At 54.2% G+C, this 15020-nt stretch overlaps 4 protein-coding genes across 4 annotated transcripts; 2 read left to right on the top strand and 2 right to left on the bottom strand.

The window, feature by feature from the left end:
* The first annotated feature begins 203 nt into the window (after nt 1-203).
* BO87DRAFT_403765 (class I myosin myoA) lies at nt 204-7935 on the top strand. The gene is made up of 10 exons (XM_025625802.1): nt 204-395; nt 457-1209; nt 3612-3848; nt 3950-3995; nt 4063-4545; nt 4596-6293; nt 6341-6432; nt 6479-6726; nt 6773-7332; nt 7383-7935. The coding sequence occupies exons 1-10, from the start codon at nt 336-338 to the stop codon at nt 7811-7813; spliced, it is 4608 nt and encodes a 1535-aa protein (XP_025483612.1). The 5' UTR covers nt 204-335; the 3' UTR covers nt 7814-7935.
* Nucleotides 7841-8775, bottom strand: BO87DRAFT_455706 (uncharacterized protein). The gene is made up of 2 exons (XM_025628679.1): nt 8189-8775; nt 7841-8108 (listed from the first exon to the last, which is right to left on the bottom strand). The coding sequence occupies exons 1-2, from the start codon at nt 8657-8659 to the stop codon at nt 7974-7976; spliced, it is 606 nt and encodes a 201-aa protein (XP_025483613.1). The 5' UTR covers nt 8660-8775; the 3' UTR covers nt 7841-7973.
* A 277-nt stretch (nt 8776-9052) lies between these two features.
* On the bottom strand, nt 9053-11546 carry BO87DRAFT_299354 (WD40 repeat domain-containing protein; the record flags this gene model as incomplete). Its single annotated transcript, XM_025619093.1, has 2 exons — nt 9053-10494; nt 10547-11546. 2 exons carry the CDS (start codon nt 11544-11546, stop codon nt 9053-9055), a joined length of 2442 nt encoding a protein of 813 aa, XP_025483614.1.
* A 2124-nt stretch (nt 11547-13670) lies between these two features.
* BO87DRAFT_350737 (D-isomer specific 2-hydroxyacid dehydrogenase family protein) lies at nt 13671-14959 on the top strand. The gene is made up of 4 exons (XM_025621093.1): nt 13671-14065; nt 14117-14169; nt 14220-14307; nt 14360-14959. Exons 1-4 carry the CDS (start codon nt 13743-13745, stop codon nt 14952-14954), a joined length of 1059 nt encoding a protein of 352 aa, XP_025483615.1. The 5' UTR covers nt 13671-13742; the 3' UTR covers nt 14955-14959.
* Nucleotides 14960-15020: the final 61 nt, after the last annotated feature.

The following is a 15020-nucleotide window of genomic DNA, read 5'->3' on the forward strand; positions in this document are numbered from 1 at the left end:
GACGGAGAGCTTCCCGGATGGAGACCAAACGAACTTCCCGATGCGGCAATCGATAAACATTGATCCGAATGCCTGTCCAACGCGCATTGCTGACATCAGCAGACACAGCAACCGCACGTTATGCACGGCTATGCGCCCCACGACTCCCGCTGCGGTTGATGCCTGACAATCCAGTCAGCAGTTGTGAATCATCTTCGACCAACTTCCAGGCCCATGTGAAGAGCTATTTTAAGACCTCTTTTGATTGTCATATGGATTCAAGTCGCCCATAATACATCTTTAGTACCTTTCTCATTCTGTCCTAACACCTCTCTTCTCCCTCCCCTCCACCCACCATGTCTCTCACCCTCAAGCTCTCCTCCCTTGTCATCCGCACCTTGTCCAAGCCGATCGCCGTACGCTTATTCCACCCTTGCAGTGATGTGCTGCTGACAGGAACTGACTGACACTTCAAAGAACCAAATTAAGGCCCAGGCTCGCGAACATGAACGCTTCCGGCGCATCTGCGTCTCTATGGCGCAAGGTCTCCACCGTATCGACATGCGTCTCCGGCTAGGCAACATTCGCGACAACGCCGCATCGCAAAAACGAGCAGCTGCTGAAAGGGAGCTCCGAAAGCACAAGCCCACGTCCCCAACGGTAAAGACGGAAGTAGAGGCAAAAGCGGAAGAGGAAGCCATTGCGAAAGCCAAAGCGGCGGCGGAGGAGGCAGCGAAGCCGGCACCGAAACCTCACATTCGACCATTGTCCGAGTCCAAGGCCATCGAGTCCGGTGCCACATTTATCAGCGAAACATTCTTGTTTATTGTTGCAGGAGGGTTGATTGTCTTTGAATCGTGGAGGTCTCGGAGAAAGGAAACAACCCGCAGGGAGGACGTTGAGACTCGATTGGCCGAGCTTGAACAATCTGAGAAGGCCGCCCGACTAGCATTGTTGGCCTTGGAGAAGGAGCTGCTCCAGCAGAAGGCCAAGCACGGGGAACTACCAAAGTCCTCCTCGAGGATCCTACCACGTGAGGTGTGGGACGTGAACCAAGATGAAGAAGTCAAGCCAGCTGAGGAGCCGGGCTTGCTGTCGTGGATTACGTCGTATCTGCCTTGGGGAGAGAGTTCGGAACAACGGGCAGAGTCTGTGATTAAGGAGAGCAAGAGCGCAGCGAAGATACCAGTTGATGCACCAACATCACCGGCATCGAAACCAGCCGAACCGGTACCGAAAGCGTCAGAGCCGAAAAAGGCTTGAGCGATGCCAGTATTAGACTTATGCACCTGTATATATTGTTATAGATCAGTTGGGGCACTATGTGGTGGACTATCTTGTTAATGATGTTGCGATACCCTTATACATGTCGGAAGGCAAACATGCGGAGGTTGTTTTGGAGCGACAAGCGGAGGCTTATACATATAATTCACTCCTCTCTTCAATGAGCGTATTTTCCACATACCACATACCTTTGAACATATACTACATAGGATGGAGCCCGACAATCCGGTTTCTCTTCGCGGCACCTACTGCTGTACACTTCGAGAGCAATCAATCTGGAGAATGCTTGAGCCAGTCTTGAGAATGTGTCCGGGCCTAAAAGGTTGGTAGACTTCAATTGATGATGGAGTTTCCCTCCTCTGATACCGATGCAGCGGGCGAGGTGAAAGAGGGGAGTGATTTCAACTTCCGCCTGGGTAATGATACAGCGACACTGGGTATCCTCCTGTTGTCACCCTCATCCATTGAACCGTCTGTTGCAGAAGAGACTACATCCAGACTACGCCAATTTTCTTCCCTCACAAGTGCCATGGGCAAGAAAGCTGTGGTATTTCTGCTGTCCGAGACACCATTCCATAGTGCAAGTGGGAGATATCGTCTTGACGGACTGGTAGCATTACAGGCACTGTGCGGGCATTCTCTACATTTATCTAGAAGTAGTTGCGACGCGACTAACATTGAGGAGCTGTACAGGATGATCGAATCCCTCCCAAGCATGCTGCCTATCATCCCTATTGCAGACGCGGATTGCTTCCTGTCCTCTATGCAAGAATATATCACCAATCTTGAGGCAATCGATATTCCACGACAACAACGCTCTGCGAACACAATGGGTTCTGCTAGATCCAGGTTCTTACCTGCCACACCAAGTGGTGAACAGGGGAGTCAACGCTTCAGCAGTTTCGCTGGGTAGAATTTGTTGTAGGACTCGTGGGACTACTGTATGAGTGGGATCAGCAACTACGGGAGTATTATCGCAAATAATTACACCCCTTTATTCTGTTGTAAGGGGGTTTAAATGTCAACCCAATGCTGTTTCTCTTCTAGATGATGCATTCGATGATGTCACGTGTGTTTCGTTGCCCAATTGTGTAGTTTCCAGTTAGTAGGATTGTTGTACAGTAGGAGAGCATATCAGGCTGGGAGGTGAGGTTAGGTACACACGATGACCCAAGATATATTTACGGGAGTGGATCGTATTCGTTTATCAGGGAATATCCCCCTATCCAGGGGTTCTACCTTAGAAGAAAACCAAATTTCATCAGCACTAGCCCCTATTCAATGCAATTGATGAAATGTGGCAGATATTATGGTAGGAAATCCGGGAACAGCTGGATGGTGAAGGAGCGACTAGTTCTTAGTTCTTAGTTCTTAGAGAGGGAGGAGGGGGGTGGGGGGTGACGTAGTGAGAGGGAGCGAGAGGAAAGAGTCGCGGAAGAAGTAAAAGGAACCGTTGGCCAATAATGGCAGCCTCAGGCATTACTGACACTCATCAGTCCCTTGGATCGTCGGTGCCTCGGACGGGCGTGTGCGGCCAGCCCTTCTTTTTCTTTCTTCCCTTAACAACTAACTAACTACTTAACTAACTGGAACCTTTTAGCGCCAGGGACCCGAGACTTCCAGGGGCGACTGGCGCTCGGGGAATTTTACTTTTTACTTTTGCCCCGGAGGCAACAACATATACCACTGAAGTGGTAGTAGATTCCCTACGGTTAAGTACATAACTTACTAACTAGTAGTAGTATAACTCTGGTACTACCAATCCTAGTTGATAAGATGGGATGGTCGGGTACTAACAGTAATAGGTGATTGCGCGTATTGCGAGGCAGCGCAACCCAAGTGTGGCGCAGGCTCCATCGGCCGGCCCGCCGAATCACCGGCTCTCTCTTCTTCCAGTCTGTCTGTGTCGTTACTTAGAATAGCGAAAGAGGGACCCCGGCCATTCTCTCCTCCTCCTCCTCCTCCTCCTCCACAAGGCACCCTTCCGTCATTCTTCCTCCCTCTCTTTCTCTCTCTCTCTCTCCCCTCGTCCTCTTCGCATTCCTATACCCCTCTTCTATTACCTTACACACCCTATTCTTTCCTGCGGGCCCCTCCTCACACCATCCACTAGCTTCTTGGAATGAACCATACGCCCGCTGCGTTCATTCCCTATCCGCTGTGAATTTATCCGCCCCGTTCCTGTCCAGATTGATAGGCCAGATATCGTGACGCTTGGGCGCAACTTCCGGGGAGGTCGGTAGCCACAACCATGGTGAGTCGCGGCCCATTTCACTGCCAGTTCGATGCCAGAGGTTTCTCCTTTCGGATCAAATTGTCTTCTTGCTAACCCCATGTCTCGTTGTTAGGGTCATTCACGACGTCCGGCTGGCGGGGAGAAGAAGAGTCGCGGCTTCGGTCGCTCCAAGGCCGCCGCCGATGTGGGCGACGGACGACAGGCGGGCAAGCCTCAGGTCAAGAAGGCCGTCTTCGAAAGTACAAAGAAGAAGGAGATTGGTGTCTCAGATCTTACCCTCCTTAGCAAAATCTCCAACGAGGCTATCAATGAGAACCTCAAACTCCGCTTCGAACATGACGAGATCTACGTAAGCTGCCGCTGCCACCACCACCACCACCACCACTACTACCACACACCCCCGGCGAGGCTTTCTAGGCGAGGACAATCACTAACGGACGACTTCCATAGACATACATTGGACATGTGTTGGTGTCTGTTAACCCGTTCCGCGACTGTAAGTGGCTTCCCCTGAGCGCCATCGGTGCCCATGGTCGCATGGCTGACCACGCCCCCTATTCTAGTGGGCATCTATACCGACCGTGTCCTCGAGTCTTACCGGGGGAAGAACCGACTCGAAGTCCCGCCCCACGTTTTCGCGGTCGCAGAATCCGCCTACTACAACATGAAGTCATACAAGGATAACCAGTGCGTGATCATTTCAGGAGAATCGGGTGCGGGTAAGACGGAGGCGGCCAAGCGGATCATGCAGTACATCGCCAGTGTATCCGGGGGCAGCGACTCGTCCATCCAACAGACCAAGGACATGGTTTTGGCCACCAATCCGTTGCTCGAATCGTTTGGTAACGCAAAGACCCTGCGCAACAACAACTCCTCCCGTTTCGGAAAATACCTGGAACTGGAGTTCAACACCAATGGCGAGCCGGTGGGTGCCAACATCACAAACTATCTGCTGGAGAAGTCAAGAGTGGTGGGACAGATCACGAATGAGCGAAACTTCCACATTTTCTACCAGTTCACCAAGGCTGCACCGCAGAAGTACAGAGGTAGGCGCATTAATCTTGGTTTCCGTGACCGAGCTAACAGCTCGTGACAGACATGTTCGGCATACAACAACCTCAGTCCTATCTCTACACCAGCCGATCCAAGTGCTACGATGTCCCCGGAGTAGATGATGCGGCCGAATTCAGGGATACCATTAATGCCATGGGTGTCATCGGAATGGCCGAAGCCGAACAGGACGAGGTGTTCCGCATGCTGGCCGCCATTCTGTGGATCGGAAATATCCAGTTTGCCGAAGACGACTCTGGGAACGCTGCCATCACCGACCAGTCGGTGGTCGACTTTGTCGCATACTTGCTGGAGGTCGATGCCGCGCAGGTGAACAAGGCGCTCACCATCCGGTTGATGGAGACGGCCCGCGGAGGCCGCAGGGGATCGGTCTATGAGGTTCCGTTGAACACGGTGCAGGCGCTGGCTGTTCGTGATGCGTTGTCCAAGGCGATCTACTTCAATCTCTTTGACTGGATTGTTGGGCGGGTCAACTCTTCGTTGACCGCCAGAGGGTCGGTGGCGAACTCCATCGGTATCTTGGATATCTACGGGTTTGAGATTTTTGAGAAGAACTCGTTTGAGCAACTGTGTATTAACTACGTCAATGAGAAGCTGCAGCAGATCTTCATCCAGTTGACCTTGAAGGCGGAGCAGGATGAGTATGCGCGGGAACAGATCCAGTGGACCCCGATCAAATACTTTGATAACAAGGTGGTCTGCTCGTTGATTGAGGACAAGCGTCCACCGGGTGTCTTTGCAGCGCTGAACGATGCCTGCGCGACAGCGCATGCCGACTCCGGCGCGGCGGACAACACATTCGTCGGCCGTCTCAACTTCCTGGGCCAGAACCCCAACTTTGAGAGCCGCCAGGGCCAGTTTATCGTCAAGCATTACGCCGGTGACGTCAGCTATGCAGTCGAGGGCATGACCGACAAGAACAAGGACCAGTTGCTGAAGGATCTGTTGAACCTCGCCGGCTCCAGCAGCAACCAATTCGTTCACACCCTGTTCCCCAACCAGGTGAACCAGGATGATAAGAGACGCCCGCCCACCGCCAGCGACAAGATCAAGGCATCTGCCAACGACCTGGTGGCAACCCTGATGAAGGCACAACCGTCTTACATTCGGACCATCAAACCCAACGATAACAAAGCGCCCCGGGAGTATAACCAAGGCAACGTGCTGCACCAGATCAAGTATCTGGGTCTGCAGGAGAACGTCCGTATTCGTCGCGCTGGTTTCGCCTACCGTCAAACGTTTGATAAGTTTGTGGAACGCTTCTACCTGCTGTCGCCCAAGACATCTTACGCCGGTGACTACACGTGGACGGGCGATGAGGAGTCTGGTGCCCGCCAAATCCTCAAAGACACCAGTATCCCCGCAGAAGAGTACCAGATGGGTATCACCAAGGTGTTTGTCAAGACCCCGGAGACGCTATTCGCCTTGGAGACGATGCGCGACCGGTACTGGCACAACATGGCCATTCGGATTCAGCGTGCTTGGCGCAACTACCTGCGCTACCGCATTGAATGCGCCATCCGCATCCAGCGGTTCTGGCGTCGCATGACAGGCGGTCTGGAGTTCATCAAGCTGCGTGACCAAGGACACCAGGTCCTCCAAGGCAAGAAGGAGCGGCGCAGGATGAGTTTGCTCGGGTCGCGGCGCTTCCTCGGAGATTATGTGGGCGTTGGCAATAAGGGTGGACCGGGCGAGATGATCCGGAACGGTGCAGGCATTAACGGTGAGTAGCATGCTTTGTGTGTGTAGGATCTGGCTGACAAGTGCTAGGATCGGAAATTATTCTCTTCTCTTGCCGTGGCGAAGTATTGATTTCTAAATTTGGCCGGTCCAGCAAGCCGGCACCGCGCATCTTTGTTTTGGTAAGTCGACGCTCCTTGCTGCAACTGGACGCAGCTGACAACGCAGACCAACCGACACGTCTACATCGTGGCACAAACGCTGGTCAACAACCAGCTTCAGATTGCGTCAGAGAGGACGATACCTATCGGAGCGATCAAGTCCGTCAGCACATCGAACCTGAAGGATGACTGGTTCTCGCTCGTGGTGGGCGGACAGGAGCCGGACCCACTGATGAACTGTGTCTTCAAGACGGAGTTCTTCACACACCTCACCAACGTACTTCGGGGACAACTGAACCTGAAGATTGCCGACCAGTAAGTTCGTTCCATCCTCATCGAGAGCGCCACTAATCCTCCCTAGCATCGAGTACAACAAGAAGCCGGGCAAGCTGGCCACCGTCAAGGTGGTCAAGGACCCCGCAGCCTCGAACGTCGACAGCTACAAGAGCAGCACCATCCATACGAGTGCCGGTGAACCCCCCAGCTCTGTCTCCAAACCCACGCCACGCCCCAAGCAGGTTGCTGCGCGACCCGTGACGAAGGGCAAGTTGCTCCGGCCTGGTGGTCCTGGCGGCGGGCCCTCGAAGTTGGCATCCAGACCTGTACCGGCGCGCCAGCCTTTGCCTCAGTCCGCGGCGCAGCCGGCTGCGGTGCAACCACCCCCCGCCCCCAGGCCAGCTGTGTCGCCTGCAGCGCAGCCCAGACCGGTCCCTCAACCTGTTGCCGCGGTTGCCGCAGCGCAGCACACACGGAATGCATCCACCAGCTCCGCAAGGGCGCCGCCCCCACCTCCCCCGGCGACGCCGCCAGCCCAGAAGAAGCCCATGGCGAAGGTGTTGTACGACTTTAACAGCGACCAGACCAACGAACTGTCGATCCGAGCGGGCGAACTTGTGCAGATTGTGTCCAAGGAAGGAAATGGTAAGTCACACAGCCCATTGTTTACGACGAATGTCAGCTAATGTCTGCAGGATGGTGGTTGTGTATGAACACAGCGACATCGGTTCAGGGCTGGACGCCCGAGGCCTACCTTGAGGAGCAAGTAGCAGCGTCACCTAAGCCTGCACCGCCCCCGCCGCCACCGGCTGCACCCCGCGCCAGCCCCGTGCCGGCGACTAATGGTGCCGCCGCCGCAGTGGCCGCCAAAGCCAAGGCCAAGCCGGCACCGCCGGCCCCGCCAGCGAAGCGGCCCAACATGGCTGGGCGGAAGGTGGCGCCCACACCCCCAGCAGCACCGCGCGATAGTGCCGTGAGCATGAACTCGCACGACTCGTCTGGCGGCAGCGGACGGGGGACGCCGAACAGCGCGTCGAACGCGAGTCTGGCGGGAGGATTGGCGGAGGCACTCAAGGCGCGACAGCACGCGATGCAGGGACATCATGATGAAGATGATGAGTGGTAGTCTACATACTACACAGGAGAGAATGAGCTAGAAGCATACCCGGTAGATAAAATAGACATGTATAGCACTGCTGCAGTTGAACCAGTAGATATACCCTGCCATCAAATGCAACACTCATAAACTACCAAACTGTCCTCATATACCCAACAACTTAGAATATTTACAAGAACTTACTCGCCAAACTCATCAACGCCCCCGGACCACCCGTACCACTCGACCCACTGCCCTGACTCTTCATATACATCTTAAACGCCATCTCCGCCGCCGAGTTAACAGCCGACTGCTTATCACCAGACTGCCCAAAACACACACCAGTTAGCCTATCCCTCCCCCCCCCCCAACATCAAAACAAAACACAACAAAGGTAAGACTTACGACATTGCCACTCCCAGCCTTCTCCTCCCAAAGCTTACTCGCCTGCGCCATCGCCATGCCAATAAACTCATTCTTATCCCCACCGCTGCTACCCCCACCACCAGAGGTAAACATCTTCAGCGCCTGCATCGCAGCGCCGGCACCCAAGCTGCTAGAATCATGTTGCTGCTGTTCTCCACCATATCCTCCGCCACCGTTATACAGCCGCTGGTGCGACTGCACGAGATGCTCCTCGTCAATGTCCGGTTGCTCTGAGTACTGGCTCTTGCGGTCGGAGAGGAAGCCCAGGGCGGAGGAGAAGAGGGAACTATCGGAGGAAGAGGATTCGTGGGATTGTGCGTGGTGTTGGGCGGAGGAGAATTCGGGGTCGTAGGATCCAGAGTTGCCGTAGCCGCCTCCTCCTCCGGAGGAAGAGTGGGAGCCGGAGGTGGCTTGTTCGAGGGCGGAGGAGATGAGGTTGGAGAAGGACATATTGTTTGTTTGTTTTGGGGGGATAGATGATAAGGTGATGATGATGATGATGATGATGATGATGATGATGATGATGATGATGATGGTAGGAGGGGATGATGGAGGGGTTAAGGGGATAGGAGTATTTATGAGGGGCTGTGGCGGTGTAGACGAGATGTTGAAGGGGGAATGGGGAATGATCGGCAGTGGGGCAGGGCGCTCAGCCACGATCGGGCGATTTAGTTTACTTTGTACGGAGGACTTGTATTGTTATAGAGTAAATCATTGGAAAGAGTAGGTTGTGAAGATGCTTCGAATCACGGCTAAAACTAAAACTGCAATAACGTGGTATCTCTAAATCACGGCTCCGCCCAATTATGCAATATAATGCACTCACTACTCATACACCCATCGCTACAATAGCATCGCTTCATGCTCCTCGTCCTCCAGAGTCCACATCCATCGCTGCTGTCGCTCGCGCTCTGTCAACATGCATCGCTCGTCGTCGTCCAGCTCCGTCTCGCGCAGCCACTCGTTCGGCCGATCCCGCAGCCCGTATCGTTGTCCCCACTGCCGTCGCTCATATTCCAGGAACCCGCCAAAGTGCTCGTCCGTGTTGGCCACCCAGATCGTGCTGCCATCTGGCGCGTAGTCGGCACCGCCGATCTCCCCAAAGAAGTCGTGCACTTGTCGACGCTGGTATGTCTGCGCGTTGACCACGGCGATGCGGTCCGCCGGCTCACATAGCAGCAGAGTGCGCGGCCCGCCGCCCACGGGCGACCAGCGCAGTGACCGGTACCCGGCCACATCGGACTCGATCTTCTGCAGCATCCGCCACATGCGCACATCCCAGATGATCGCTGTCTTATCTTGATTGCTCGTGGCGATGTGGTGCATGTCGGGCGCCCAGGCGCACGCAAACCCGAAATCGCGGTGTCCGCGCAAGGGGTGCACCGGGCGCCCGGTATCCGCTTCGACGACCCACGCGTCCGCCGAGTCGCCAATCAGCACGCGCAGGCGCCCGTCCGGCGAGGTCGTCGTGCAGTTGATGGCCCGCGAGAGCTCGTGGTCCGCCACAAACGTGTTGGTCTCGCAATCCAGCACCCGCAAGTGACGGTCATTCGACGCGAAGATCCCCTGTGGAGACCGATTCGTCCGGCTCGGAATGATGTCGACATGGTTGGTGATGCCATTCGCGTCCTTGGTCACATAGCCTTGCACGCCCGGGCCTGTCGTGCCCGCCGCTCGCACGGCATATTCGCCCGAAAACCCGCCCGCGATGGTCGTGTCGTGCGCCGACTTCATCGTCGAGATCTTGACGGGGCCCTGCAGCCCCGACTCGACCGTCGGCCGTGACAGGTCGAGCAGGCAGACGAGATCGTCGTATGCGGGCACCCACGAGTAGACCTTTGACTCGTGTGCAAAGTGGACGGTATTGTATGCCGCCACCGACATCAGGTTCCGGAGCTGAAAGTGCTCGATGGTGGCTTTGTGTTCCGTGTACATGGCCTTGCCGCGAAAGTACGACTCTTCCTGCGGCAACCTCGCGCCAGGCCGTTGCCGGGAATATTCCAGGTTATGGTACGATGTATACGACTGGTCCCGCAGCTCGCGCACATAAGCCCGTTTGATCCGCAAGGCATCCCACCAGGGGATCTGTTGCAGATCGTAGAAATCTCGCGCATACCCCGGCGGTCGATAGATTTTCGGGAGAGGGATCCACCCAATCAGATGCGCAATGGCGCTGCGGGGGAGGTGTGCCGACGACATGGACAGACTGGGAATCGCGGAGGCGGCGGACGACTGGTACAGCCACTGGGCAATAAACTGGTCCACGTTCAGATTCCTTTCGCGGGCTAGTACTAGGTTAGCATGCCGCAAGAACCGTAGAAACCGATGGAGACTCACTAGTTCCAACCACTGGAGCAGCAAAATGCGTCTCGCCCGTCGGGTCGGCATTGCTTGAATCGTCCCCCTCGGAAAAAACATTGCTGTAGTCGTCGCGCATGGAACCGGGCCCCAGATCAGATAGTTCCGGAGCAGAGGGTGAAGGTGGGTCGTGATAAAAGTCTTCCAGCTCTTCCTCCGACAAATACGCCGTGCCATGGCGGGTCCCCATGTCACTGGCGACATCGTCGTCGTATTCATCGCCATCATCCGAGTAGAACTTTTGCGTGTCATCCGGGTCGTCCTCTGCGGTGGACTGCGACGTGGACCCGTTCTCCATCACCGAGGGCTCATAGTCCATGATCAGATCGGTCGCCTCCCCATCTTCGGTGTCGCTGGAGATGGTGGACGCGACGTGGTGCGCGGGCACCGGGGTATCTAGCGACTGGTTGAGGAGGGCTGCCATACCGACGTGTCCACCGATGTAGGGCTCCAGCGGGACTCCACCCATCTCCGACAGCGCGTCTGTCATTTCCGAGTCCGAAACGTACCATTCCACCGGGGGCGACGACGGGTTGGGCGCATGGTCGGGCACAGTCTGACGCACCAGTAAATCGTCGCGCGCCCTCACCGCATTCACCACCTCGGAGGAAGTAGCGTAGGGCCGATCGGGAGACTCGAAGACGTGCGTATACTGGGGGACGGCCATGAAGGCGGAGGCGGCCAATTCGCTTGTGTTCCGATCTTCTGTATCACCGTGGATGCCCGCCGCGGAAGCGTCCGAGCTGACGGCGGGCGCGGGGTCTTCGACGGACGGCATCTGCAACCGGGTCGACGAGGAGGCGTTAGGCGAGGGCAGACTGTCTGGGGTCCAGGGATGTGAGGATCTGGGGACGGTACATGCTGACGGGCTGCGAGCGCGGGTACTCGGGGGTCCCGGCAGGACCGAGGTGCTGGAGGAGGACTCGGAGGCAGAGGAGGACGAAGACGAAGGGAAATCGGAGGCAGTCGGGCCAGGCATTCCGGTCAGGGCGGGCGCAGAGTTGGCAACGGGGCTGGCCACCGATCGATAGGGGCGAGCGGTGGGGGAGAAATAAGCAGGGAGTGGAATTTAAGTAGTAAGGAATTCAGACGGAGGAGGGATCAACCGGTGATTGGCACTGGGGTGGGTTGCACAGGGATGAGGGCCGGTCGGGACCACGTTGTTGGCCCTCCGATCGCAATCAATCAATCAATCAATCAATCCCCGTCGGATCTGGACTTCTGCAGCCGATAAGTCAAGTTCACCCCGCAGGGTGTATTGCCCACCTCCCCCACACCGATAGGGATAAGCGTAGGGTTGAACTCCCAGAGTGGGACAACCACTGCGCTAACTGGAGAGAAAATGGGAGAGAGTCAGTGTGTGTTGTGCGTTGTGTGACCAACCCACCATGAGAAGGTCAGTGGTGGTGGTGGTGGTGGTGGCTTAGCAGTGTGGGAGGAGGAAGGAAGGGAAGTAGAGAAGCCAGTGGGAGGCGGACAGAAGGAATGGAAGAATCCCGAGGTGGAGGGGCGGTGTCGCACCAAAGTAACACACCACCAATAAACACACCACCACTAGATACTGGCCGGTGAACAGGTTATAAGATGGAGGTGAAGGCCAAAAGGTAGTAAGTAGGTAGAAGGGAAAAAGCAAAATACCCGACAGGACTGAAGATGGGAGTGGGAGGCCAAGAGGCCGTCAATCATACCCCAGTTAGGGTAGGCTGCAGGAAAGAGGCAGCAGATGCCGCAGAAGAGGGAGGAAAAGGAGGCAAAAAGTAAGAGAGAAAGGGGAATGAAAAGAAGGAGACGGTCGAAGAAGAGGTAGAAGCGAGACAGAGAGGGAGGAGGAAAAAGCAACTTGGAACTGTAAGAGAAAGAGAGAAGAGAGAGAGAACGTGGATCCCGATCGGGGCTGTCACATGGAGGGGGAGAGTTGCCGATCACGAGGCAAGACAGAAAGAGTATGATGATTGAAATAAAACTAGTAGAACTTTATGTATGGGGGTTGCTGCAGTTTGTGAGTTGGGAAGTTAATGCTGCTTCTATTCTAACCCTGTTTTAAGTTTAAAGACTAGTTAGACAGTAGTAGATAGTACTTGGTACAAGTGACATGGTCTGATTCTAACGGAATGTATATGTCCGCAGTCAGGGCTTGCTGCCAAGTACTAACTACGATTTACGTACTAAGGTAGTTCAAATCCCGATTGGGTTGGTTTCTTTTTCTCTGGTGTCTGATCTATTGTATTAAGGCTTAGTAGTGCTACTCCACGTTCACGCAGCCTGATTTTATCTGTCAGATTCCCCATTTTGAGGCTCTCACTCCAGCAGTAGAGATTGAATATCTCATTGCACTATTACTGTATGGGTACGTTTCACTTTTTTCGGGTCAAGAAGATCCCCCATCAAATATACGAAGAAACTAACTACCCTTACTATCTACTGCGGGAAAGTTATGACAGGACCCACGGCCTGAGGCCTCCTAAGAATAGAAGCATACTGTCGGTCTTACTATTATTCCGACTCACTGACTGGTCAATAGCAGTACTTTATGACATTCATTGACACCACTCGGTAACTGTCATCCTTTTCAGTCAGGCATACTACTTGGTTCAGACGAATTCCTACTCAAAGAGTTGGCCCCATCCCGAAGCGTAGAGGACACAGCTCCATTTCTGGAAGCGGAAGACCAAGGAACGTTTCTATCCTTTGCTCGACAGATGCTCGGCTGGCTGCTGGAGGAGAGAAAGACAGCTCGCGAGTTGATAGATCTTCCATGACTCAAGCTTGGTAATTGATCTACCGCCCCGTTACATTTGGGCATAGATGATGTATTAAGGGGTCTTCGTTGTCGAACAAAATTAGCTGGCCAGCTTTGTACACGCCGAGTGCTTCTCATTAGAGTGTCCACCACTTTAGTACTACTTACCTGAATACGATACTTAGTACTTAGTACTATCGAAGTGTAACTAAACAACCAATGCCGCTTCATAATTGGCCCCGCAGGCCGAACGTGGGCGGGGTATGTGCCTGAGACACCAACTGATATGATAATGTAGTACTACTTATCTCTGCACATTGATAACGCACCATCCCCCCACTTTCGTAAGTATGTATACCCCAGCAACTCCACATCCTTCTTTCATTAATACCACACTGGAATTCTCGATTCAGTCAAACTCCGAGCTATTCCATCATGGAATCCCAGGAATTCCTACTGATTCTCATGCCCTGTGCTTTCCCAGACACATGGATCGATAACCTGAAAAGCGCTGTGCCCCACATGCGCATCGAGAAACGCGAAATTGACCGATTTGCTACGGAGCTGCCCACTGACATCTCCCCCGAGACATGGAAAGAGGTTACAGCACTCTTTACCTGGAAGCTTCTTCCGCCCAAAGAACTGGCTCCAAGTCTACAATATGTCCAACTCTTGAGTGCCGGGTGCAATCATGTTCTGGGTACACAGCTGTTTGATGAGACAGACGTTGCATTCTGTACAGCGAATGGAGTTCATCCGTAAGTTTCGTTCAGACATATTCTGGAAGAAGGAGATAACTGACGGATCAGACCTCAAATCACAGAATGGGTGTTCATGACCTTCCTTGCCTTTCAGCACCATCGCACGTCGACCCCACCCATCGATAGGAACATAACACTAACGATGAATTAGTCCCGGCATACCTTGACAACCAGAAAGCCGGTAAATGGATCGACCCGACTTCGGATGAGGACACTGAGGATGCAGTTGGCCTCAGAGTGTGAGTGTGACTTTGAGTCTTTCAAGTATTCAGCAATTGACACACATATTAGTGGAATCATGGGCTATGGAAGTATCGGCCGGCAATGCGCCCGAGTCGCCAAAGCCTTTGGCATGGACGTCCATGCCTTTACACTACACCCCCGAGCCACTCCGGAATCACGAAAAGCAGATTCATATAGCGAGCCAGGCCTTGGGGACGAAGACGGTTCATTTCCGTCACAGTGGTTTTGGGGCAAAGATCAACTCAATGACTTCCTGGGTTCAGATCTCGATTTGCTGGTGATTACTGTCCCGCTGACTGGGAAGACACGAGGCCTGATCGGGCGGGAGCAATTCGCCCAGCTCAGCAAGAAGAAGGCTTATATTAGCAACATTGCCCGGGGAGCAGTGATCAAAACGGATGATCTTATGGAAGCCCTGGATGCGGGTCAGATCCGAGGCGCAGCACTGGATGTTACAGATCCGGAGCCATTGCCAGCTGACCATAAGCTGTGGGGGTATAAGAATGTCATCATTACTCCGCATTGCAGTGGGAATTCAACCCACTATAATGATCGTGCTATTAAGATACTGCAGAGCAATTTGGAGAGACGGGCTCGTGGACAACATCTGATCAACCAAGTTGATAAAGGCTTGGGATACTGATGTAGATGGATGAGAATCTAACGATAACATGAATATTCGCCCATAGAACTATAGATAGCTAGATAA

This window comes from Aspergillus neoniger, assembly GCF_003184625.1.
Source record: "Aspergillus neoniger CBS 115656 unplaced genomic scaffold BO87scaffold_4, whole genome shotgun sequence".
NCBI lineage: Eukaryota > Fungi > Ascomycota > Eurotiomycetes > Eurotiales > Aspergillaceae > Aspergillus > Aspergillus neoniger.

What these genes read in the sequence shown, in the direction of transcription:
- BO87DRAFT_455706 (XM_025628679.1), bottom strand. Translation starts at nt 8,659, where the DNA reads ATGTCCTTCTCCAACCTCATCTCCTCCGCCCTCGAACAAGCCACCTCC. An exon ending in AGGCTGGGAGTGGCAATGTC is followed by an intron (nt 8,109 to 8,188) that starts GTAAGTCTTACC and finishes TGTTTTGGGCAG; the next exon opens with TCTGGTGATAAGCAGTCGGC.
- BO87DRAFT_403765 (XM_025625802.1), top strand. Translation starts at nt 336, where the DNA reads ATGTCTCTCACCCTCAAGCTCTCCTCCCTTGTCATCCGCACCTTGTCC. An exon ending in CACCGCGCATCTTTGTTTTG is followed by an intron (nt 6,433 to 6,478) that starts GTAAGTCGACGC and finishes CTGACAACGCAG; the next exon opens with ACCAACCGACACGTCTACAT. An exon ending in TGTGTCCAAGGAAGGAAATG is followed by an intron (nt 7,333 to 7,382) that starts GTAAGTCACACA and finishes TAATGTCTGCAG; the next exon opens with GATGGTGGTTGTGTATGAAC.
- BO87DRAFT_350737 (XM_025621093.1), top strand. Translation starts at nt 13,743, where the DNA reads ATGGAATCCCAGGAATTCCTACTGATTCTCATGCCCTGTGCTTTCCCA. An exon ending in ACAGCGAATGGAGTTCATCC is followed by an intron (nt 14,066 to 14,116) that starts GTAAGTTTCGTT and finishes CTGACGGATCAG; the next exon opens with ACCTCAAATCACAGAATGGG. An exon ending in CCTTGCCTTTCAGCACCATC is followed by an intron (nt 14,170 to 14,219) that starts GCACGTCGACCC and finishes ACGATGAATTAG; the next exon opens with TCCCGGCATACCTTGACAAC.